The sequence below is a fragment of the Crocuta crocuta genome, unplaced genomic scaffold (genome assembly GCF_008692635.1).
Source record: "Crocuta crocuta isolate KB4526 unplaced genomic scaffold, BGI_CrCroc_1.0 scaffold89, whole genome shotgun sequence".
Classification (NCBI taxonomy): Eukaryota; Metazoa; Chordata; class Mammalia; order Carnivora; family Hyaenidae; genus Crocuta; species Crocuta crocuta.
The window spans coordinates 6,016,863-6,040,567 of NW_027551559.1; the positions used below are offsets into that span (position 1 = coordinate 6,016,863).

The 23,705-nt window shown below is 42.9% G+C and overlaps 1 protein-coding gene across 1 annotated transcript in view; it reads right to left on the reverse strand.

Moving 5' to 3' along the window:
• The window catches only part of ADCY2 (adenylate cyclase 2), a 201,634-nt gene that overhangs the window by 94,360 nt on the left and 83,569 nt on the right, over window positions 1-23,705 (reverse strand). The window contains exons 6-12 of the mRNA XM_077749455.1: window positions 22,630-22,788; window positions 21,088-21,220; window positions 19,534-19,707; window positions 16,067-16,110; window positions 12,473-12,553; window positions 5,254-5,323; window positions 2,368-2,465 (exon numbers count right to left, since the gene is read on the reverse strand). Of these exons, the coding sequence (XP_077605581.1) occupies window positions 2,368-2,465; window positions 5,254-5,323; window positions 12,473-12,553; window positions 16,067-16,110; window positions 19,534-19,707; window positions 21,088-21,220; window positions 22,630-22,788 (759 nt within the window). The remainder of the gene's footprint in view (window positions 1-2,367; window positions 2,466-5,253; window positions 5,324-12,472; window positions 12,554-16,066; window positions 16,111-19,533; window positions 19,708-21,087; window positions 21,221-22,629; window positions 22,789-23,705) is intronic.

A 23,705-nucleotide genomic window follows, 5' to 3' on the forward strand; every position in this document is an offset into this window, starting at 1 on the left:
ATAACTGGTGATGATGCCTGAGACAATGGACTTCCCTGGGTTGTCTTAAAGATATAGCACAACAGAAGAGAGGTAATAAAAGCAGAGACAGAAGACATCTCCCTGATGTTTTCTGGAAAGCGCAATCCCACAAATGATTTCCCTTGGTCCTTAGAAGTTTCTGGTTTCCTTGGCATCATCTTTTAAGGCATCCTAGTAGTGGAATTGCTGGATCACAGGGTAGTTCTATTTTTAATTGTTTGAGGAAACTTCTTATTGTTTGCCAGAGTGGCTGCACCAGTTTGCATTCCCACCAACAACGCTCCAGGGTTGCTTTTTCTCAAACAAAACAAAACTTATTTGAAAAGATGTACACGCCCCATGTTTACCGCAGCATTATCTACAACAGCCGAGATACAGCAGCAGCCCCAGTGTCAATCGGTAGATGAATGGGATAAAGATGTGGTACGTATACAATGGAATGTTATTCAGTCATAACAAAATCTTGCTGTTAGTCACAGCACGGATGGACCTAGAGGCTAAGTAAAGTAAGTCAGAGAAAAACAAATACCATATGATTTTACTCCTATGTAGAATTTAAAAGACAAAACAAAGGAAAAAAGAGACAAACAAACAAAAATAGACTCTTAAATACAAAGAGCAAACCGGTGGCTGGCCAGGGGAAATCAGGGGAAGGGCATTGAGTACACTTAGCGGGAAGAGCCTCGAGTCAGGAGTAAGGTACGAATTGTTGAATCATTTGCTTGTGCACCTGAGGCTCCCAGAGAACTGAATGTTAATTCCACTTGAATAAAAATCAAGAAAAAACAAATGGATAGCATGAAAAAGAAACATTTTGCATAGTAATTAAATGGATGGTTAAAAAAATCCTAGTCACTTTCCTCTCTTTCAATTCCTTCCAGCGAGTGATAAACCCTGTCTTATTTATGATGTAGAAAATAGAAAGATACTCAGCCAATAGGAAGATGTAGAAAAAGAAATGAATTTTTCTACTTAATAGTAAAAATAAGAGTCCACTTCCCTTGGTGATATTTGTTTCACCTATGTAACTTTTTTAACACCCTCTATCAGTCAGTAAGTTTTGTGTGTGCAAGTTCTGTTCATTCTTTCCTGTACCAAGTGGCACAGGCTGGAACCCAGAAGCAGCTTAATTTGTTACCTTTTTTGGGGTGGGAAATGGATATAATGACATGTGGAACTTTCATGTAAGATTTTGTAATCCCAGAAGAATAGTTCATTTGGCCCATGTATTTCGATGCTAATTTATTTGGGGGGGGGGAAGGGAAATTTACCGGGAACCTCTTCTAAAAGGGGGCAGATAGTTTGGAGCCTCCATGTGTGAGTTATACTGTGACTTGTTATTACTTCTATAAATGCCTTTGTATTGGATTAGTGCCCAGAAGAACGTCCTGTGGGGTCCAGAAGGGAAAGACAGATCATTTCTCCCTAGTTTCCGCCACATCCTCATGAGGCAAAATGCAGGTCAATCTCAGCAAGTCAAGTTGCCCACAAATGCTGCTGAGGTTAAATGCAAACACGCAACTAGATCTGACTAGGTTGAAAATGGTTGCTTTGGCTTTAATAGAACAGAGGTAACAGGAAGAAGATTTGTCTTAAGAGTTTCTATATCCCCCAATGATTGACAAATGGACAAGAGTTTTTGTTCTCTTAAGACTGTAGAATGAGGAAGAATCCATCAGTTTGAAGAAAGCTGGTTGACTTATATTGCACTCAGTAAGAATGAAAGGCGATCTAAGAATCCCAGAGTGGCTGGATTTTCACCAATAGATGGGACCAGAAGTGCACCCCAAACTGTGCAAGTGTGAAATCTGGCTTGCACAGTTTCTTCCCTCTGTCCCTGGGTGTGTCCCGGGAGGGGTGAGCTGACGGTGACCTATAACAATCAGAAAGGGTGGCAGAGGGTAGACTTCAGGGCGAAGAAGGCGGAATCAGAATGGGCAGATGTGCCCAGAGCGCGTTTTATCCTTTTCATACATAATGACCATATTTATTTATTAGAAACAATATCTAGACATTTATCTCTTTCTGGGTAAAGTTTCTTGGGCTATATTTTTTACCCTGGGTACCAGAGCAATACAGAAATCAAAGTAAGAAGGGTAAATGTATTATTTTAATCTCTATAGATAGTGAATCAACAGGTCCACTTTGAAAATCCAATCGTATTGTAACTAAGCAGGACACATGGGAGCCACTTAGCTTCAGAGATACTGAATTAACGGCCCCTTCCCCAGGTTACACAACCCCCCTGTTTGGAAATCTGAATCCTGTCTTACCCTTTGGTACCACTGGACACCCGTGGGAAGGAGCACCCAGGGAGAGCCACAGCGGAGAACCGCATGTACTTACTTGGGCAACACCAGAATCTGCACGATGAAGATGCAGAACAATATAAGACACGCGCAGGTCACATAATACTTGAACGCCGGCAGCGCAGTGGCTCGGTACTGAGGGGACAAGAAGGGAACAATGAGTGACGTTCTCCGAGAGGGGCTGAAACAATCAGCCAGCAGCCTGCCTGTACCTATTTTCATGCATCACACTCCCAAGTTAGGACGTGGCAAAAAACAAGCTAAGGACATGGTCGTTCATCGCCGGCAAGGAGCGCTTCCTCCCTCCAAATGAGCTGTGAAAGCGTTTCTCCCTAAAACCAGGATTTTTCTGAGACACACCGTCCACCGGGGAATGAGGCTACCTGACCACAGGGACCCATGAGTGAACTGGCGGCACCCAGTGTGCGTGCAGGTGCTCGGGGCCCATTGTGGGCCTCGCGTCCACAGCTGTGTGGGGAAAGCAGGTGACTATCCGTATACTTGACTTTTGCGGAAATGCAATTTTCTCATTTTCTTTATTTTAGTGCTTTATGTTTATTGCTTATCCCAATGCTACTTAGAGGCGGTGGGGAAATCTGTAAGACAGAGAAGGTCAGTGGGCTCTGTTCTAGGTCTATGACTGTTCTGTTTGCTTGTGTGCGCCTGGCTGATGGACTCTTCTCCCGCAATGATCGGGCTCGCAAGGCTTTCCTAACACCCAGGACCATGCACTGACCAGGGTAGCTGACCCCCTGCTTGAGTCACGCAGAGAAAGGCCAGCCAGTGCCGCACCCGTAATGGCGGTAGGGGCCTCTGCTGCACATCGCCCTCGCGATGGTGTGGCAGGCACTCTGAACGCTTTACATGCCCCAACTCATTTCATCTCCACCACTGCCTGAGGCATGAACTATTACTGTCTCTATTTTTGATGAAGGCCTTTGGACCAGAATGACTGGCTAACATTCTCAGGAAGACACAGATTGTGACAAAAGTTGGGACTTCACCCAGGTGGACAGGCGCCCAAACCCAGGATCTCAACCACCCGGTTCTACTGCTTCACAAAAGGGTATTCTCATAAACTGAAGGAAATAGCAGTTTTTGTGCCCACGCTCTCGAAACCTCCTGACAATACTTGAAGGTTGCATTTGCCGTATCTGGTTAGACTGTGCCCAAGTTGTGGGAAGTTACAGTACAAATGTCTTGGGTTGAGCTTGTGGGGTTTTATCACAGGATGATGGGCGTCTAGGTGATCTACTGACATTTCTCTTGCTCTGTCTTGTTGCCTTTGACCCCATCTTGCTGGCCAGAAGAGCAGGCTGGGGATAGGTGGACAGGAAGGCAGCTTACATCCCAGTGCATCTACAATTTGCCTCAATGTTGGCCTCTACAAATATGCGCAGAGGGGGAATGTCAGCAAGAGCTGCGTTTTAAAATGATGATCGCCTTCTGTTTACCTGAATATTTTCTGGGTGAATTTTGTGACGGAATAGCCAGGAGAATTTACATGCTGGTGAAGAAGCGACAGTCACATAATTGCAGAAGGGTGATTACATTTATGCACTCACTTGCACCCTTATCTTTTACCTTCTTCTGGGCTTTCTGTCATTTATGAATTAGAACTTCCTTGTGGTGTTAATAAAGGAAATGGACTTGAATCAAGCAGGAATCATTTAACATTTAAACAATAAGTAGCCATCAGTATCTGTTAAAGTTATTCAAGGATAAAATGATCCATAGTAATGGTGAATTATATCACACGTCAATTTGGTAAGCCGTCTGCAGTCAGTATGTTGACTTAAAAGCAGGCAATTGATCTCATTGACCGCTAACACAAAAGACAGTTCCGATGCAACTAAAAAATCTAACCCTGATGGATTTTGGATATTCTGTTCAATATCCATAAGCCAATGAACTGAATATTCTCAGCAAAATTTTAATACCAGTGCTGCGACCATTGACATTAATATAGTAGCTTTTGTTCAAACTAAGCTTGTAATTATATAGCAGGATGATAAAAGTTATCTCAAACTTGTTTCTTTTTCTTGATCAACAGAAAATAAAAGGCAAATGCAATAAAACTGACCTAGAAGAATGGTGGTTTTTTGGGACAATAATTACTTAATTCATTTTAGCAAATGCATGTTAAGCCTAACATGTAAAGCCCACATATCTGCTTATTTATTTGAGCCTATCATGGCTCTTACTTTAGGGGTCACAAAGTGAAAGTATTTAGATGCAACAAATACTTAAAAGTTTAGTGTTTCTAATTCTCCCAAATGGATGTTCAACGTAAATCTCATATTTTTGTTAAAAAATTACAATGATTTGTGTAAAGAAGCTGCACATTTATCAGGAAGGGTTTTGTTTTCTTTTAAAAACTTTTCTAAGAAAATACGCCCTTGAGGGGCACCTGGGTAGCTCAGTCCCTTAAGCGTCTGACTTCGGCTCAGACTGTGATCTTGAGGTTCGTGAGTTGGAGCCCCACGTCAGGCTCTGTGCTGACAGCTCAGAGCCTGGGACCTGCTTTGGATTCTGTGTCTCCCTCTCTCTCTGCCTCTCCCCTACTCGCTCTCTCTCTCTCTCTCTCTCAAAAAAGAAACATTAAAAAAAGAAGAAGAAGGGCCATTGAGAAAGCTAGTCATTAGCTCCTGTCCCCTCCCCTAAGCCCGGTATCAGACTATTGCAGATGTCATCGCCACGAGCAGTGCTGAGCGGGGTGCCCAGCCAGACAGAGACTCGGTAACAAGACTCACAGTCCGACAACTTGTGCATGGAAGCATCATAGAAAAAGCTGTAAAAGGTCTGATACAGTCTAAGGCAATGTCAGTGCTTCGTGCAGAAAACATGAGCACAGTTTCATGAAGGGATTTTTAAAAACTCACATTGCAGACAAAAAAGACTGGGAAAGAAAAAAGCAGCTTACTTCCTTTTCTAGTACTTTATTGTAGAACAGGAGCGAGATTCTCTGAATGTCTTCAGACTTGAGCCACTGCCTGGAAATAAAAAGCACAGACATCATGAAGCTAGCCCTCCAACCAATGAGCCGAAACTACTTTTTAAAAAATAACGGGCATTCTTCTGTCTTTATTGTAAATCATCCCAAACTGGAGTTTTAAAAAAGTGCATGATGCCAGATCGCTGGATACAGAATTGAGGAGGAATAGGATGTGCATATATAATACTCCTTTTCACGTGTGGCCCTCCTTGGAAAATGAGCCATTACAAACCAGTCATCATACCAAACTGAAACTTGTGTCCCCAAATTAAAGAACTACAGAAATAGGTCATCAAAAGGATTCAAGTGCATCAGTAAATTTATTCCCTGATGTTTTACTAAAATCACATGGTAGCTGCATCCCCTGAAAATTTTGGTTCATGGAGAAGTACCCTTTTTCTTAGCTTATAACAAGCAATACACCAGAGCATCAAAACCATTTAGAGTGTCTTCTGAGTTCAGGGAGAGAAGATCTTGCTTCTTTCACACTTACTGAAAATACTTTCACTGTGATGTCTTTCATTTCTATAAAGTAAAAAGTTTTGTTTGACTATGGTTTTCAAAAGTAGGTAAAAATGCTAACACGCTAAGCAATCCATTCAGACCACTAACGTAGTATACGGATGCAAATATCTATGTCTATGCAAATACATGGATAATACATACATCCCTCAGATGTTGAAAAATAAATAAAAATCATATGAAAACGTGTGTTCTTATGCATGGATTGACTTTTAGAAATAGGTTACAAGAAGGAAGTTGAAATAGACAAGGAACTTCAGGACAAAACTTTTCTCTAGAAATGTTTTACTCGCTCGCTGGCTGAATAGCCACACTTCGTGTGAGACCAAGCAAACTGGGCTTGCGATGACTGCCTGGTACAGTCACACACTGGGAAATAAAATGCACATTTAATGAAATGAAGCTGAGTGAAATAGTAAAATACACATTCTTACATCCAGGAGTACAGGAATGTAAGGAAAAATTGAAATCTATGTACCAAGAAAAAAAATCTAGAAATCAGTACCAACAAAATATATTACCAACTGGTTTGGGTCATTACACTGAGGAATATACATTTCTACTTTTCTAATTTTCTTAAATAATATCTTTCTAATAAAAAATAACCCGAGTTACGTATGTATATAGGCATTATAGATATGTGTGTATATTATATATATGTATATATAATACCAACATGCATATATCTGCAAGTGCATATAACCATATATCTACATCTATACCTACATATCAATATATATAGAGAGTGAGTATATATATATGTATGTATATATATATGTATGAAGATATTAGGCATAAAATTATGTTTTATATAGATTTCCAAAAAATGTTGTATCTGTTCCAGTAATTATCAATTTACATGAATTTCTTAACTGTGGTTCTTCTGCAATCCATTGGTCTATGGATTTTGACTCCCTGAGGTATTTGGGGGGCTAGGGATTTGAGGATCCAGAAGAGAAGGCCAAGGCAACGGCCGCACTTTACCTCATAATCGGCGAGTCCAGCCACCTGCTGACTTTGGGTCAGGGTTTCTAGATGTACACTGATGCTTCCTATTGTGGCTAATAACAGGTTAGCCCAGGAGACCCGCACATTTGAGGGGGGACACCTCCAGGTCTCCCGGGACAGCCCTGTGCCCAGAACCTCACACCACATGTGCACCGCGGTGAGCTTGACTCACCCACAAATCTACACTACGGACAGCGCACTTTCCACCGAGGCACAGAAGTCAGTGAGGTGTTCTAGAAATGATGCCCGTTTAAAGTGAGAACCATAAAAATACCTTTTGGTTCAAGGTATAAGCTTTAGCTATCAGGGAAACAGACTTTTCCAGGTATTTCCTACTACCGTTATCTGCTGCAGAAGTATGGTATTGTCCTGTGTGAGGAGACTGGCTGGAGAAATAAAAGGTTGGTTAACGGCAAAAGGAGCAGAAAATAAAATCTAAGATAAATTTTAACCGTATTCATTTTCAGAACCGTGTACTTGTTATGAATATCAAACTATGAATAATGTATGGAGGTAACTTATTCAAAATAGTTTTTTTCCTTTATTGAGAAAGAAAAATCTAATTTCAAAATGCCCCTGGGTAACATCAGATTGGAAATAAAGTAGAAGTGAAATATTATCAAGGAGAAGTTGAAAGCGGCTTCTGAATTAGCAGGGCCTCTATGTCCAGTGTCGGTTTCTGTTACCTGCCTGTGTCCTGCAGTTGGACAGGACGTGCTCCAGCCAGGCCCTGTGTCCCTGTGTCCCTAACACTTAACACTGAGCTTCGTCAGCCACGAGCGCTGGGTTCTTCTGCCCTTTTCCTTGGAAGGAACGACAGTATATTCATCTTACAGGCTTTACCATCCTAGGTTCTCTGAGACGCCCTCAGTTCACTTCAGTGGCGTGCAGGAAACTCAGGCATCTATAAACATGATTTGGATGTTTGGAATATTATTTTTTGGAACTGTAAGAGAGGTAAAGAAGGGAAAATAAAGGAGAAGAAAGGGAGGGAGAGGAAGCGGGGGGAGGGGAAAGGGGAAGGAAGGGAGAATGTCTGTTTTACTTCTGGGGTCCTGTCCTGACTTGCTCCTGACCCAGGCGGTCTATGGGATGAAGAAAATCAACCCCACCCCTGGGCTATATAATCAGCGATTCTTTATTTTAAAAAGTTTTTTTTTTTTTAAAGTTTATTTATTTTGAGAGGGTGAGGGGACACAGAGAGAGAAAGAGAAAGAGAGAATCCCAAAACGGCTCCATGCTGTCAGCACAGACTCCCATCTGGGACTCGAGCTCACAGACTGTGAGATCACGACCTGGGACAAAATCAAGTCCCAACCAACCGCTCAACCAACTGAGCCACCCAAGCGTCCCGAGTGACTGTCTATTAATTTAGACCAAGGTTTTTTGTTTGTTTATTTGTTTTTGTGCTAGGCCCAGCTCAAAGAGCTTGAACATGATCCTGATTCTGAATAAAATCCTGACTTGAACAAGAACCTGACTTGAATGAGGGGACTAAGTACACGCACATCATTACCCAGCATTATTCTGGCACGTAGGGATGTAGGTTCTTATGGCAAAAAGGACCCTATAAAATAGAGAGAAGTCCCCTTTCCTACTGTGATGACTGGAGGCTTCTATTATTCCCCCCAGTTTGTGTGCTGAAGGCCTAGCCCGCAGCGTGGCCGTGTCCAGAGATGGGGCCTCTGTGGAATATAATCAACACTCAATGGGGTATTAAGGGTGAGCCCTGGTGGGAAAGAGGTAGCATACTTATAAAAAGAGACATCAGAGAGTTCTCTCTCTTTCTCTGCACGGCCTCAGGAAAAGGCCATGTGAACACAGCAAGAAGGTAACCTTCTACAAATCAAGGGGAGAACTCTCACCAGAACCCGACCACGCCAGCACCCTGATCATGGCCATCCAGCCTCCGGAACTGTGAGAACTAAGCATCTGCTGTTTAGGCCCCCATCCCCATCTGTGGTGTCCGGTCATGGTGGCCCAGGTACACTAACACACCTCTCCAGGCAGCGCTGAAACTGAAGGCTTTGGCGGCCCGGATGGTATATTAAGGCCTTGGCATTGGGGACAGACGGTCTACAGAATGAAGGCTGAAAAAATGCCTCTGGACAGGTGATCTCAGCGGGGGAGCTGCACCCTGCCTTAGCCCTGTGGCCTGAGACCCTCTGGTCTGTCTGTCCTGCACTGGTGCGTCAACTCTGCCCGCCGTACGTATTTCAACTTGGGGCACAGCTCCTCATGAACTCACAAGCTCATTTCCTTGTGAAGCCCAACGTCTTTCCCTCTTAGAACTTCTTCACGTTCCTTTTTTCTGTTTTTGCTTTAAAAGCCAAAAACAAGAGGGGGCTGGGGGGCCCAGTGGGTTAAGTGTCCTACTTCGGCTAAGGTCATGATCTCACAGCTTGTGAGTTTGAGCCCCAGGTCGGGCTCTGTGCTGACAGCTCGGAGCCTGGAGCCTGCTTCGGATTCTCTGTCTCCGTCTCCCTCTCCCTCCCCCTTTTCCTTCCTTGTGCTCTGTCTCTCTCTCTCTCTCTCAAGAATAAATGAATGTTAAAAAAAATAAATAAATAAAAACAAATTTGGGAGAACCATGTGACAGACCCGTCCTCAAGATAGCCATACTGCATGCCCCTTTATTGAAGTCAGTCTTACAGGAAAGCCTACCTGGTCTAGAGAAAAATGCCCCTAGAGTAAATGGCCTGGGCACGTTCGACTGTGAGGCCTCCCTTTTCCTGCACTGAGGCCCTGAGAGAAGCTTCCAGCAAGTCTCCTCTGTGCAGAACTACCAATCATGCTTTCTTCCCACACCTTGTCTTCCCAGGCTAAGTCAAATCTCTCACACCTCTGCGCTGAGCACACGTGCGGTGATTTCTCTCTTAGGTCTTTGAGAGGGGACATTGTGCCTTATGTCTTGGGTGTCTGAATCCAAGCACATGCTGACATTGCCCAGCCTTTAACAAAATGCTTGACAAATGAGTAAATGAATGAATACATGAAAATCTGCCTATAAATCACGGTTTCATGCCCACTGCAGAAAATGACAGAATGGTACATCAAACCCGAAGTCTCTATGGAATCATCAAGTGGAGATTCAAAGACAGAAGGCCATCATATGAAGGAACAAGAGCAGGTAATGAGTAAGTCCTGACAGAATGGGATTGATTCTAATTAAAGAATATATGCAAAGTAGCTTCCATTTCAACATTTCCGTTTTGACTTTCGAGCACAGAATGGCATTTCCCCTTATTTTGTTTCTGAAACGTGTTGGGAAAATTACAACCTAAGCAGTTACACCGACGTGAAACATTACCTTAGAATAAACCTACATTAAAACATGGAGGTATTCACTCAACATGTATTTGAATACAGTACGAAATGATACAGCACGAACAGACAATCCAAAGGCCACATCGACAAAATAAAGCCAAGCCAATGACTGCACTATGTAATGATTCCTTCTGTAGGAACACTCTCAAAGCTGGACCCAAAGGGGGTTGAAGAAGGGAGAGGTCCTGCAGGAAGACCTGACAACGCTGGTTTTACACACGAGTTTTCTACTGTTACTGTGATTACTGTAACGGGCTAAATTTGGCAGGAACAAGGTGTTCTCTTTCAATTCTGAGGTTGTGTTTTCTTCTGGTGGGTCACAGAGTAGTAGGTGCTATTTCCTGTGGTTGAATGAATATACCCTTCTTCCCATATCACATGTCATCAGACTCCAACCCGGGGTTTAGCTGCCAGAGTCCAGGCAATCACGTTTCTCAGTTCGTGAAGTGTTGAGGTTTCAATTGGGGCAGAATTGAAGCTGACTTTTTTTTTTTTAAATTTTTTAATGTGTATTAATTATTGAGAGGCAGAGAAAGATAGAGCATGAGCAGGGGACGGGCAAAGAGAGAGAGACACACACACACAGAATTCGAAGCAGGCTCCAGGCTCTGAGCTGTCAGCACAGAGCCCGACACGGGGCTCAAACCCACGAACCATGAGATCATGACCTGAGCTGAAGTCAGATGCTCACCGACTGAGCCACCCCGGCAGCCCTGAAGCTGACTTCTGCCCTGCTGTGGGTGCCAGGCAGAGCCAAGTGTTTGTCTGAGCATGACTGGTGTGCGCTGAGTGCTCCATGACAGGAGGAGGCTTTCTCTATTTGGAGCACAATGAGGGGCTCTAGACATGTGTTAATGGAACATGCCAGCATATGTGACTTGCAGCTCCAGCCCAATCATGATAACTTTATTGTTACCTATGCAATCACACACATGCTCTATATACACATACATATACACTCAGGTGAGTCCTTCATAAGCTGTGTAAATATTCTAAAACGAATGCTTCTAAGAAACCATCTAGAAAGGGCACACGTTTTTTTAAAGCTGGATAATGTAATTTTGGAAGCAGAGAGTTTAGGTGAAAATCATTCATACTTTACATGAGTCAAGTTGCAGGATAAAAATCAAATAGGTTTCCACAAGGACGGAAACTTTTCCATTAATTCTTTTCATTTGGATCTACTGATGTGTTTGCTACAATTTAAATTAAAAAATTTGTGTGGGGCGTCTACGGTACCATACTGTCAGCCATCTTCTGCCCTCTAGGAATTTAGCCATGACACATTGACTAAAGGGATATGTCAAGGCCAATGAATGCAGTTATTATGTCCAGGCTGTGAAAGGTATCCCCTTCTTTACATTTTTTCCTCTGTGTCTCCTGGACCATTTAAAACTACAAGAGCCGGGGCACCTGGGTGGCTCATTCGGTTGAGTGTCCGACTTCGGCTCAGGTCATGATCTCACAATTCGTGGGTTTGAGCCCCGCATCGGACTCTGTGCTGACAGCTCGGAGCCTGGAGCCTGCTTCGGATTCTGTGTGTCCCTCTCTCTCTGACCCTCCCCCACTCATGCTGTGTTTCTTTCTGTCTCAGTAACAAATAAACATTAAAAAAAATAATAAAACTACAACATCAATTGATGGACTGAATAGACATTCACAGACTTCATAGACTGAATGACATTTTGTCCCCTAAAGAATCCTTCTTCTTCTCACTGCTGCCATGAATTCAGATTCTAATGCTCACAATGTCTATTCAGTAACTGAGGACACAGGTACTTTCATGTTCCCTGTTTTTTCAGCGGAATAAATGCATTTTCAGTAGCTCCTGTCACATAACACAACTCTGATTTTTCCTGCATGGCATTCAGTATTACTTTACTGAACATATTTTGCTCTAATTCTTCTCTCTCTGTTTACATCTCATGTTGTTTATCAGTAATCTACTTGGAGAGGATTTCATAGGGAGGAGTCAAAATTTTTCTAATTGAAAGAAGCTATTATTAAGGACAGTTGAGGTGAAATGAAAAAAGTGGCTTTGTCATGTGGATATTAGAGTTGAAGGTAAAATTCTTGGAAGACATGGCATGATTTTCACACGATATGTTCGAAATTAAAAATGTATGAAAAACTGAGGACTGATGGATGTGGGGGGAGGGGGGGATGGGCATGGAGGAGGACACTTGTGGGGATGAGCACTGAGTGTTATGTGGAAACTAATTTGACAATAAACTATTAAAAAAAAAAGAGGAAAAAAATGTATGAAAATTTAAGATTAAGAAGTACTCACTTTTGTGCATTGATTCCATCAATTGCTTGGATCATCCTTTCATTTAATTCTTCTTCAAATCTTTTCTTTTGTGACTTGGTTCTACACGAGAAAGAAAATATGATAGACATTATGACTAAGCCAAATACTAAGTCCATTTTTCTGTGATGCCAAAACCTCCATTTCATTCTGCCCATTGAATAAAAAAAAGGCAAAAAGGAAGAAAGAGTCTAAGAGCAGCCGTTTCTCTATTAACACAGAGCCACTCTGTCGATTGAGCCAATTGACCAGAGTTTTTGGTACATAAATGTTGACTCACTATTCACTTACACTGAAATGATACCAGGCATTAAAAAGTGACTCTGAAAGATATGTACTTGGTGTTACAATAAAAGAGTTTTCTGTCCTAAGAGATGCATTAGGCCTTGACTAACATGTTGCCTTTGTAAACTTTATTTTAGGATGGAACACCCTGGCTTTGGAAATTCCCCTGTAAAAATCTGGTTTGGTTGAAAAAAAAAAAAAGCTATTTCTTGTTCATGTTTCCCTTGGTCAGTTTTCAAGAATTAGAGTCTTGAAGTAGAAGTAGAGTCTTCTCTGAGGCAGAAGTAGAGTCTTCTCTGAGGCATATCAAAGCTTTACTATATGCATTTAAATTTTCCTCAGTATTTGAAAGCACTGTTCACAGGAAAAGCCCACATATATTTGTGGACATTCACTTGGTCTTAGAAGAAAATAACTTCAGCCATAATAAAAGCTGCCTTGTAAATACACTGAGCCAAAAGAACAAGTTCTCCAGGGGTAATTTGACCATTACCATGAACACGATATAAAGGAGAAAACCAAAACAATCCCTATTTTTAAAAGTTAATCAGCTGCTGAGGAGAGTAGATGAAAGTAGAGGGGAGCCATGCCGACTGGCCTGCCCCAGCCTGTGCTTGAGCCCAGCATCCTCACATCAATGTGGAGACAGCACTTGGCTTCCCTGTGCTCTGGCGGGTTAAAAAACTAATTGGATAGACCTTCTATTCTAGAAGAACAGTTAACTTCTCTGATTTCAGAATTGCCTCTAGTTATAGACAAGAATAGCGTTACGTATTCAATGTCACTGCTAGCTGTAATTAAATCTCGTGAAAGTACCACGGATGAGGTGGACGAGCCTTCCCAATCCATCACTGTTGGCAGGTTGGTGCCCTGGGGTCCTGCCTTCTTTAAACAGGCCCAGGGTATCCCTGCTTCAAGAGCAGAATGACACGAGGTGATCCACCCCCAGACAGGAACAAACTAAACGAAGAGGTCTTAGCATGCCGGTTTCTAAGCTGTTGAAGAAGGCAAATTAATTTCTACCCTTCTTTTTTTAAAGAGCAAGCAAACTTAGCAATCATCTAGGCTGGTTCATCCTCACCCACAGGCTACCTTCATTTTTCATTTGATCAGCACTGTACTTAGACTTGAGTTTGCTGACTTCGATCTGGTGGCTGTCTTTATCACAAAGTCTCATGGAATCTAAGAACAGTGTAGGTACCTTGAGGGCCCACAGGAAAATGTCACCCTTCGATGCTATGCCCGGGGCTAACAGTAGCATTGCCTCTGTGAATCTGTTTTAGGATTAGCTTACATAATGCCTGTACTGCACTCAATGCTATGAAGGTGGCACATGACGTAGCCAATAAATGCATATTATTATACATCCTCTGTATTTCCTGGTTATCTGGGTAATAATTCTTAGCAGGTAGTTTCCTTGTCTCTGTGATTTTTGTGATCTCTGCTATGGTAAATGATAGGATACCCCTGGGGCTGAGACTCTACCACTGGGAATTCTTCATTTGCCAGCTAAGGCTTTGTTCCCCAGACTTCTGGCACTTTCCACTCTCCAGTCTGTGTTCCTGCCACTGGGCCCCCCCGCTTTCCAATTTCCCTCCATTCTTTTTCCTGAGCCCCTTCCCCACCTGACCCACTACCACGTTGTGGCTACTGTATCTAAGGACACAGTGTGACCTCAGATGATGTTCAATACCAGGTGATGCTGACTCAGTAGCCAGGCTGAAGGCTCGGAGAGCTTTTATGACATAGGCCACTTCAGGAAGCCAGGACCTCGGAGGACCGCCTAGCTGAGTCCGATCTGGAAGTGGAGCTCTCTCCATGCGGCCCTGGGGCCACCAAAGACCCAACCACCACAGAGGAAAGTGGAATCAACACGAAGAGACTCCTAGCAAGGCAGGCATGACAGAAGAGCCGTTGGGAATGCAGAGTTTGGGGTCACAAATCTGGGCCTCGCCTCTTCCTGCCTCGGGGCTCTGGGCATTCCCCTAACCCTTTTCGCCTCCATTTTCTCCCTTCTAAAGTGGTAATGGCAGAGCATCTATGCTGGAGTCATGCTGCAGGGATGAAACTCGATTTTCCGTATGCCTGGTACAGTTCCAAATGATTGCTTATCATCCACATCTTCCAGACGCACTCATCCCGGAAGCCACTGCCCACATCGTATTGGCACTGCACGGGGGACTCCCCACTCTGATTTCAGTAAATAGACCCTTGAGGCAGAGCAGCAGGGAGGACGACATAGATCACAGAAGGAATATTGACTCTAAAATGAAAAGACGCTGAAGAAGTTTCCGTGGACAGTTGCTTGCAGATGCACTATCGCCTTACTGGCTTGATGAGGGCATCTTACAGAGTCTGCAATATTTCTAAGTTAGCTGGAGTTCTCTTTCATATGGCATGTGCCACTTAATAATGCCTCAGAACCCCAAGAATCCAATATCCTTACAACATAAGACTCTGAGTAGTATATCTCAATATTACAATTTCAAAGTTTCCCACCAAATACAAATTACAGTTCATTCCAACAGATAAAGTCACACAGATAACTCTGGAATAAGGTCACTATTTGCAAGGATGTGGCAGGAAACAATCTAATTGTGTTTAATTTTACTTGGCTACAATCCACTTTCTACAGAATAAACTCACTTCTCTGTGGGAAAAGAAAGGCTGACTGAGGTCTTGGGCTTTTCATGAACTATCCGAATGACTTCAATAAGGAATATTTAACTCCCCCAATGAACACTGATGTGAAAAACTGAACCCCAAAACCAGAGGAAAGTGAAAAAGAGTCAGTGACTGTGATTCTGTGGTCGATGGTGACAGGGGACCTGTGGACACTAGACACTTGTGTGAAGCTTTTTTTCTTTTCTTTGAGCAGGTCAAGCAGGCCTTCTTTTCACTATAGAAAGGCTGGACTTCTCTTGCTTTTATCTCCAGGATTACACACACACACACACACACACACACAGACACACACAAGTAATTTTAAGCAACATACTCATTTAAAAAAATTCCAGTTTTACTCCATATTAATGTTAAGAAGAGTCATTTTTTAAGGAAAACAATTTAAAGTTCTAAGGTATTTACCATTCCCTCTTTTAAACCTAGTAACATCACACTAATAATTATGTTTTTAGAAGCTAAAAGCAATTGAATTGGGCTTTTCACAAGGAGCTGCTCTTTTTGGAAGAAGTGGCCTTCAAAGTTACTCTAATTGATGATAATTACTTTCAGAAATATTGAAAAAAAAAAACAAGCCTTTAACATCAGAAAGTGGGACAAATACCATACCTTAAGGTACGATTTTGGAAATTATGCTGACCCATTGGCACATCCTATTTAAAAGAGGGAAAAAAAAGATTATTAGTTTCCAGAAAACATGCTTCAAAGAATGATGTTGCAGGGATAATGATGTATAACATTATTTTTTCTTTTATCATGGAGAGCATCATTTAGGTAACAAACAATTATCCCTGTGGAAAGAAGAGCTTAATTTTAAATGTGAAAAAGATTAAAGCCTCAGTTTATACTTGGAATATTGGCATCATCTATAAACTCTTGATTTATGTGATCTGACAGAAGATCAGATCTGTTGGAAATATCAGAACTCTTGTCTGGAATTTTAAAATTTACATCCTGATATTTGCAGACACGATTTCCAACAAGGGCCCTCATGTAACTGCTGTGAGAGTTTCTGCAGACAGCTTACAATCCTGTGAAAATGTAGTCTGATGTCAGACAGATATTCAAAAGTTCTTGAAAACACAAATGTTACCCCGAAATCTACAGTCAAGTGTCATCCCTGAGCTGGGCTGTTAAGAGACAGTGCCCTCGGCAAAGTATGCAACATCATGACTCATTGATCAAAAAGAAGAAATCCACACATGAGTGCCAGTAGTTTCTGAAAAGGGACTGGGTGAAAGACACTGGTCAGGGTTTATCAGTGGGGGGACCCGCCACGTGCTCCTGGTAGGCTTACAAAAACCCAGAAGACCTCCCTTTATACATTTGTGGTGGAAATTAAAATAAAAGTTGAGACAAAGCTGTTCCAAGTGGCTCCAAAGAAACTTTTCTTTGCTGCTTTATCTACAGCGTTAGATTAGGAAATGTATTTAGCCTAAGGAAAGGTAAGTATATTATTTTAAAAATAGCTGAACTCCAAGTTTTATTACATAAGGTAAAATAATGCATTATTTACCAGCTCTATCAATGTTGAATCAAGAGTCAGTGGAGTTCTGCACTGGGGATGCAGAAAGAAAGAACTTCCGGCAATGATACAGTTTGACTCTGGAATGTATTAATAAGAATGACCATGGGTTCTTTCGCAAAGTGGGTAATGGACACAGCCAAGCAACTGTCCTATAGGCTTCCTGTGCTAAACAAAGCCCTGGGATTTTCTTAAGATGGCCTACATTGCTGCTAAGGTGGTCCCTAGACTCTGTATCTGAAAATGCAGAGACCAGCCAATTAACAAAGTTGTGTTTGTTCAAGAGATCTTCCAATTTTTACACACAACGTCCTAAAGCCAGAAGCACTAGACAGTTTTAACTGTCTCTTGAGGAAGGGGTCTTCATGAACACATGCCAATAGATTACAGTCAGCCTGTAATCTCTCCTGTGGGGAGACAGTCATGCTTAAGTCTTGGGACAATAAAGAATGATAAGCAAGCAACCACAACAGCATCAATAACACCCCTCAAAATAGCATCAGAAACAGCAAACAAAACAGCACAGAAAAGCACGTTCTCATATTTATATATGATTCTTATTTCTTGAAAACCAAGCAAGTCAATACTGGTGCATAGTTAACTGTCAGCTGGAGGTATGGTTATTAGCCATGGGCTCTGATAACAAATGCAGTGGTGAAGCAAAAGCATCTAAATTATTATCATTGTTCATAAGAGCGTCAGAAGCATTGACTTTCATGGACAACTGGAGACTCCCATCCTGGAATACTTTCCCTCTAATGGCTCTAAATGCTGGGAGGCTTCTTTCCCTCTCAAGCTTGGTGCTTCCCTGTGTGTTCTGACTTGCACACCCAACTTGGGATGGAACTGGATGGAGAGGTCTAAAAGGCACATCGACTTGAAGATGTCCATCAGCAAAGTCTTGATTTTTCCATCTAAAATCGCCTGCTTTCCCCTCAGTATTGGTCATCTCGGCTAATTCTTCCAACTGTGCAGCCAAAACATGTAGCTTCCTCATGGATCCTCATTTTGGAGCACATCCACTCTGTTACCAAGTATCACTTGCCCTAAGTTCAAATTAGACCCTGAACTTGCTTCTCATTCCTTCCACAACTAAAATCTTAGGATATCTTAGGGCATCACTTGCCCCTGGGGCCCTGAACTCTTGCTCCATTCCTCCAAAGTATTAATTATGCCATGCCCTTCCCTTGCTTAAGATCCTCTGATGACTTCTCATTACACTTAGACTGGATTACACACAATTACCTCAGTGCATCTCATCCTTGACGACCCCCGTTCCTTACTGTTGATGAGACTACCGCCACATCGGCCTCCTCTCTACCCCCGGTAGACTTCAACTCATTTCTATGCTGGGACCAGTGGACTGATCTTCTCCACCTCCTCCCTGATTTACTGCTCTCCTTCTCTGAGACTTCCCCAGAGTAGCTATGCCATTCCTTCCCAAAGACAGCTCCATTTCATTTTCATCATCATCGATCTCAGCAGCAGCGGAGATGATCTTGTCTGTTGCCTCATTTCCTACTCATGGTTTCTCTCTTCCCAACAGACTGGAAGCTGCTCTTGGACCTGTGCTGGCAGTCTCCCTGGTTGATGGATGGATGTGACCTTCTGTCAGATCACTTTACTTGTTAGTTGGGAAAAAACACTGGGGAAGTTGAGACGAAAGATATAACCAAGTCAAAACAAGTATGTGGATCTGAGGGGTTTGGGTGTCATTACTGTGAGCTGCTGGGACATAGGGAGCACAGGTAGACTGGCAAAGTTCACGGTCACCTAACAACCTGAGGGGTTTCTTCTTGTCAATGAGGGTTATGTAACAATTCATTTTCTTTTCTGCCTCAACTGCATGTCTACTACAATTAATGCCATGATATGTGAAATTTTACTCAGAGACCGTTTTAAAATCTAACAACGCTATTGGGATTACTCTAAGTGCTTCGCCATATTTAGTTTTCTGGCCCCCTGTGGGTCTTTCTATTTTCTATCTGCATTTCAGCCATCTTATTGAAAGTGTCCCTGTTTCAAGGAGCTTTGGCACTTTATTATCTGTTAGAAGTTGGAGTTATGTAAATAAGGAGCTACAACAATAGAACATTCACAGCCCCTGGCACAGCATGAACATTTCCACAACGAAAAGACGGTCTGGATGTAGCGATTCAAACCGCAAGGGCACGACGCCTTCATCAGTTCTTTTATTAGGACGCCCAGGCTTTCTTACTTCCTGAGAGCGAACAAATAAACAAAATACCACCACAAAAAAGTTCAATTGTATTTAGTTACTAATACCGAATTAAATAACAAGTAAGGAAGCTGGTCCTGGGGTATAAAGTTGTAACGTAAAATCACTCTGGTTCAAACCTCAAGCAAGGCGAGCCTGGCACTCATTCACACCTTGAGAGCTGTTTGTAAGGGGTCGCTCCAAGGACGAGAAGGGCTCACGCTTGTTTCATCACAGACCAAAGTGATTTTGACAGGAGATATCTGGTGTTCTGTTCTAGACAACTAGGTTGGGTCTGGCGCGCCTGCGCTCTGGAGCGCGGGGAGAGCTCACCGTGGTGCTGATCTTGCCGTTCTCCGTGGTCATGCTGTCCCGGTGATGCAGGTGTGCAAAGGGCTTGGCGGCCCCCCAGGACTCCAGGTACCGGGTCATGCGGACGGAGGCCCTCATCTTGGCTCCATCGAGGGTGTGGCGAGGTCTGAAGAGGTGAGGACTCCGCCGTTCCCCCTTGGGCCGAGAAACGAAGCATTACACATGGCAGACCAAACGGGTGGACCTTCTTCCTGCTCCCTCGCCCCAACTAAGCGATTTCCTCCCACATCATCCCCTCACTCTCTGGGGCGCCCGTCCTCACTCCTTCAGTGTGACTGGTTCCCAGTGTCACAAGCTGCTTGAGCGGAGTGATTCCCCCCCACCCCTCCAAGAGCAAACGTAACTGTAATTTAAACTTAGGAAAAAATAATAGCCATTTCCAGTTTTATAAAGTAAATTCTTAAACAAGATAGGCTGATCTGCTTCAACTGTTTCTTGATGATTGTGGTTTCCTAAAGTGACAGGTGTTAGAGACTGGGGCTGTTTTCCGATGCTAAACGGTCTTACTCATTCGTGTTCTAGTGTTCTTTGCCTGAACACAATGTTCTTTGTATACATTTTTTTTTTTATTCCTCCCTCTGCCTATCACCCCACAAGTCTTCCTGACTATCACACGTCTGTCTCTAAATCAACTGTCAAGTTAGCTGGAGGGGTGTCTCCAAAGTGCACCTGGAGTTTCAGGAAGGCAACCACGAGTCAACATCCATACACTTGATCTTGTTGATTTTGTGCTACTAGTTTTGACAGTTCAGAGGTGCTTCCTGCTGATATACTGCATGTACCAGCTGTGTGACTTGAGAGAAGTTACATAACCCCTAGGAGCTTCAGATTCTTAGTCTGTAAATAGCAGTGACACACATTTGGCAGGAATTTGAGAAGGGCTACGAGAAATGAGCGCTCCGAGCCCTTGCTCTGGCCTGACAGTTGGTGTGAACACAATAAGAGACAGCTCCTAACTCTCTGGGTAGCTTGGACAGTTTTCCAGGTAATGAAGGATTTTATTGCATCCAAGTTAACCATGTCTCTACATACACGTACTTTACATGAACGTATCTATGACATTGAGTGCTTAATCTTTCAGAAATTTCTTCCTTTCCTTCTTCTTCTATGTTCATCCTACTTCATCTCATTAGATTTTTATCATCTTAATTCCTGAGAAAAACCTTTTCTCCTCATGTAATTTCCCAATTGCCAGCGTGGGCACACTGAGGGACTTTCAGAAGCATCGTCGACTAACTTATACATTGACTAACACATACAACCTGTCATACAGACAGTAATATATCCGATAAGCAAGCACTTTTTCCAATGGTTTCTATAATGTTTTAATTTATTATCATAAAACATGTTCTATTATTAAACTGCCATATGCAGTTAAAGTAATTTTAGAGGCAAAGACTAGTAAAACATTAAACTGATTCATGACTAAAAACACTTACCTGTATCAGTAATTTGCCCTTTTCCCTTTTAATCACAGAAGTCATAGGCTAATTATAGACTCTTTACAGAACTGACCTTGGGGTTGATTACAAAGTAGGTTTTCACCAGGTGCTGTTTTAAATATGGGTCTCTGATATCCCCATCTCCTTCCTCCACTTTATAAGCGCCATTCAAGTGCTCCAAGGTGACAGAAGAAATGTGAACACGTCTGAAATTCCATTTCAAAACCAGAATCAAGATAAATATGGATAAACACGAAGATTTTTTAATTTATTTTTGATTTCAGAAATAATAACTTCTCCCTCCCCACAACTTCCCCCGTGAAGGAAAGGTTGTATAAGGCTGTATGTTCTTGGTAAAATTGACTGTAACACAGGTTTACATTTTATTAAACCGGGCTCTGGACGGATGCTCACAGCCTCTGTGAGATATTAACATTTGGACCTTCTCTGCATTTACAGAAACCTGCATGGTGAGTGTGGTGAATTACAGCAAATAGAAGTCGATCACATTGAAGTTTTGAGTGTAAGGATATTTTCAGAGTATGCTGCTCTGTACACAAGTATGGATCACTTATTTCCATGCTTCCCACCCTTCTCCAAATTACAGCACTTGCATTAAAATCCTTGTCTGAAATACGCTCTTCCAGCCACAGGTGGCTGCTACAGCATCTTCATTTCAGTATTACTGGTTTCAGAGGTCTGGGTCGTAGAGAAATAGTGCCTATCTGCACTGCATTACAAAACATCTTTCACTTTGGGGACTATAAATTTGCAAATAAAAATAATTTAGGATCTGATATCCAGAGTCTTTGACCATGGGTCGTGGGGTGGTGGAATTGAGCGCGACCTGAGAGTTCAAGTTTATCAGATTAACGTTAAGAGGTCCTCTGGAAAACAGTGTGGAGGTTCCTCAGGAAACTAACAATAGAACTCCCCTATGACCCAGCAATAGCACTGCTAGGAATTTACCCAAGGGATACAGAAATGCTGAGGCATAGGAGCACATGTACCCCAATGTTCACAGCAGCACTCTCAACAATAGCCAAAACATGGAAAGAGCCTAAATGTTCATCAACAGATGAATGGATCAAGAAGATGTGGTTCACCTATACAATGGAATACTACATGGCAATGAGAAACAATGAAATCTGGCCACGTGTAGCAACATGGATGGACCTTGAGAGTGTTATGCTGAGCGAAATAAGTCAGGCAGAGAAGGACAAATATCATATGTTTGCACATATAGGAGGATTAGGAGGAACTTAACGGAGGACCATGGGGGAGAAGAAGGGGGGAAATGGTGGGGGAAAGGGAGAGAGGCAAACCATGAGAGACTCTTGAATGCTGACAAAAACTGAGGACTGATGGATGTGGGGGGAGGGGGGATGGGCATGGAGGAGGGCACTTGGGATGAGCACTGGGTGTTATGTGGAAACTAATGTGACAATAAACTATTTGGAAAAAAAAAAAAAGAGGTCACTGGGCAGGAATAACACGGGATCAGAGGGGCAACAGAAGCCATGAGACACTGAGCAGTCAGGCCCTTGTTAACCCCTCGCTGGTGCTGACTTCTAACCATGCGGACGGCGGGAGGAGATACCCAGTCCTGCCTTACCCAGGGACCCCGCCAGCTTCCATGTGATTGGCCAACGTAACATCATGTGACCACACGTCGTACTGCCACTTCTGCAGACCAATCACGCCGCAGAGGACGTTCCCAGAATGCACTCCGACGCGCATGTTGATGTCCACGCCGGTGGCGTCCCTCACTTTCCTGTAGAGGAGGAAGGCAACGTCACTTCCGGGAACGCCCTCTTCTAGAATCCTGGAACTCTTGGCCAATTTCAGGGCATTTTTATTTGCTCAGAATTTCTCAGACTGTTGGGAATACAGTCCTGGCTTCTTCCTGGGGCAGAAGGTCGCAGCTCTGAGCCAGGAGAAAGGGCTTTTCTTCCTGGCTACTCCAACCCTGGACCAAAAGTTCCCACGCGGTGGCTTCTACACACACACATCAGGCCAGACTGTCGGCACTGATGAGCGTTTTGGCTGCAGCTTCTACTTTTTCAACAAATATATGTATCAGGCACCGGTCACGTGCAGACACCTGCTCCGAATTTCCACCCTAGACTCGTGTGACATCGCCTCCTATTGTCAGAAATGGTCTGAGATGCCATATAGGATTCTGGCACTTAGCACAAACGTACATCTCCAATGCATATTTTCTGCCGATAAGAGACAAGATGGCTGATTTAATGAGCCTAATAATGACTTCATCCTGAATAGGAATATAACAAACTAACCATGACTTTGGAGTGCTTCAATTGTGCACATTCTTTAACAACAAAACTCCTTAAAAATTTTAATAGTGCGTAAGTTGTCATTGAAAAGAAACTAACTTTAGGGGTGTCTGCGTGGCTCAGTCGGGGGTAGCGCCAGGTCATGACAGTTGTGGTTTGTGAGCTGGAGCCATGCCTCTGGCTCTGTGCTGACAGCTCAGAACCCGGAGCCTGCTTCAGATTCTGTGTCTCCCTCTCTCTCTGCCCCTCCCCCGCTCATGCTCCCTGTGTGTCTCTCTCTCTCAAAAAATGAATACACATGAAAAATTTTTTAAAAAGACGCTAATTTAAAAAAAAACATTTGAAAAATACTTCAGGACCCTATTAGCAACTCATTTACAGAGACAAATGAAGA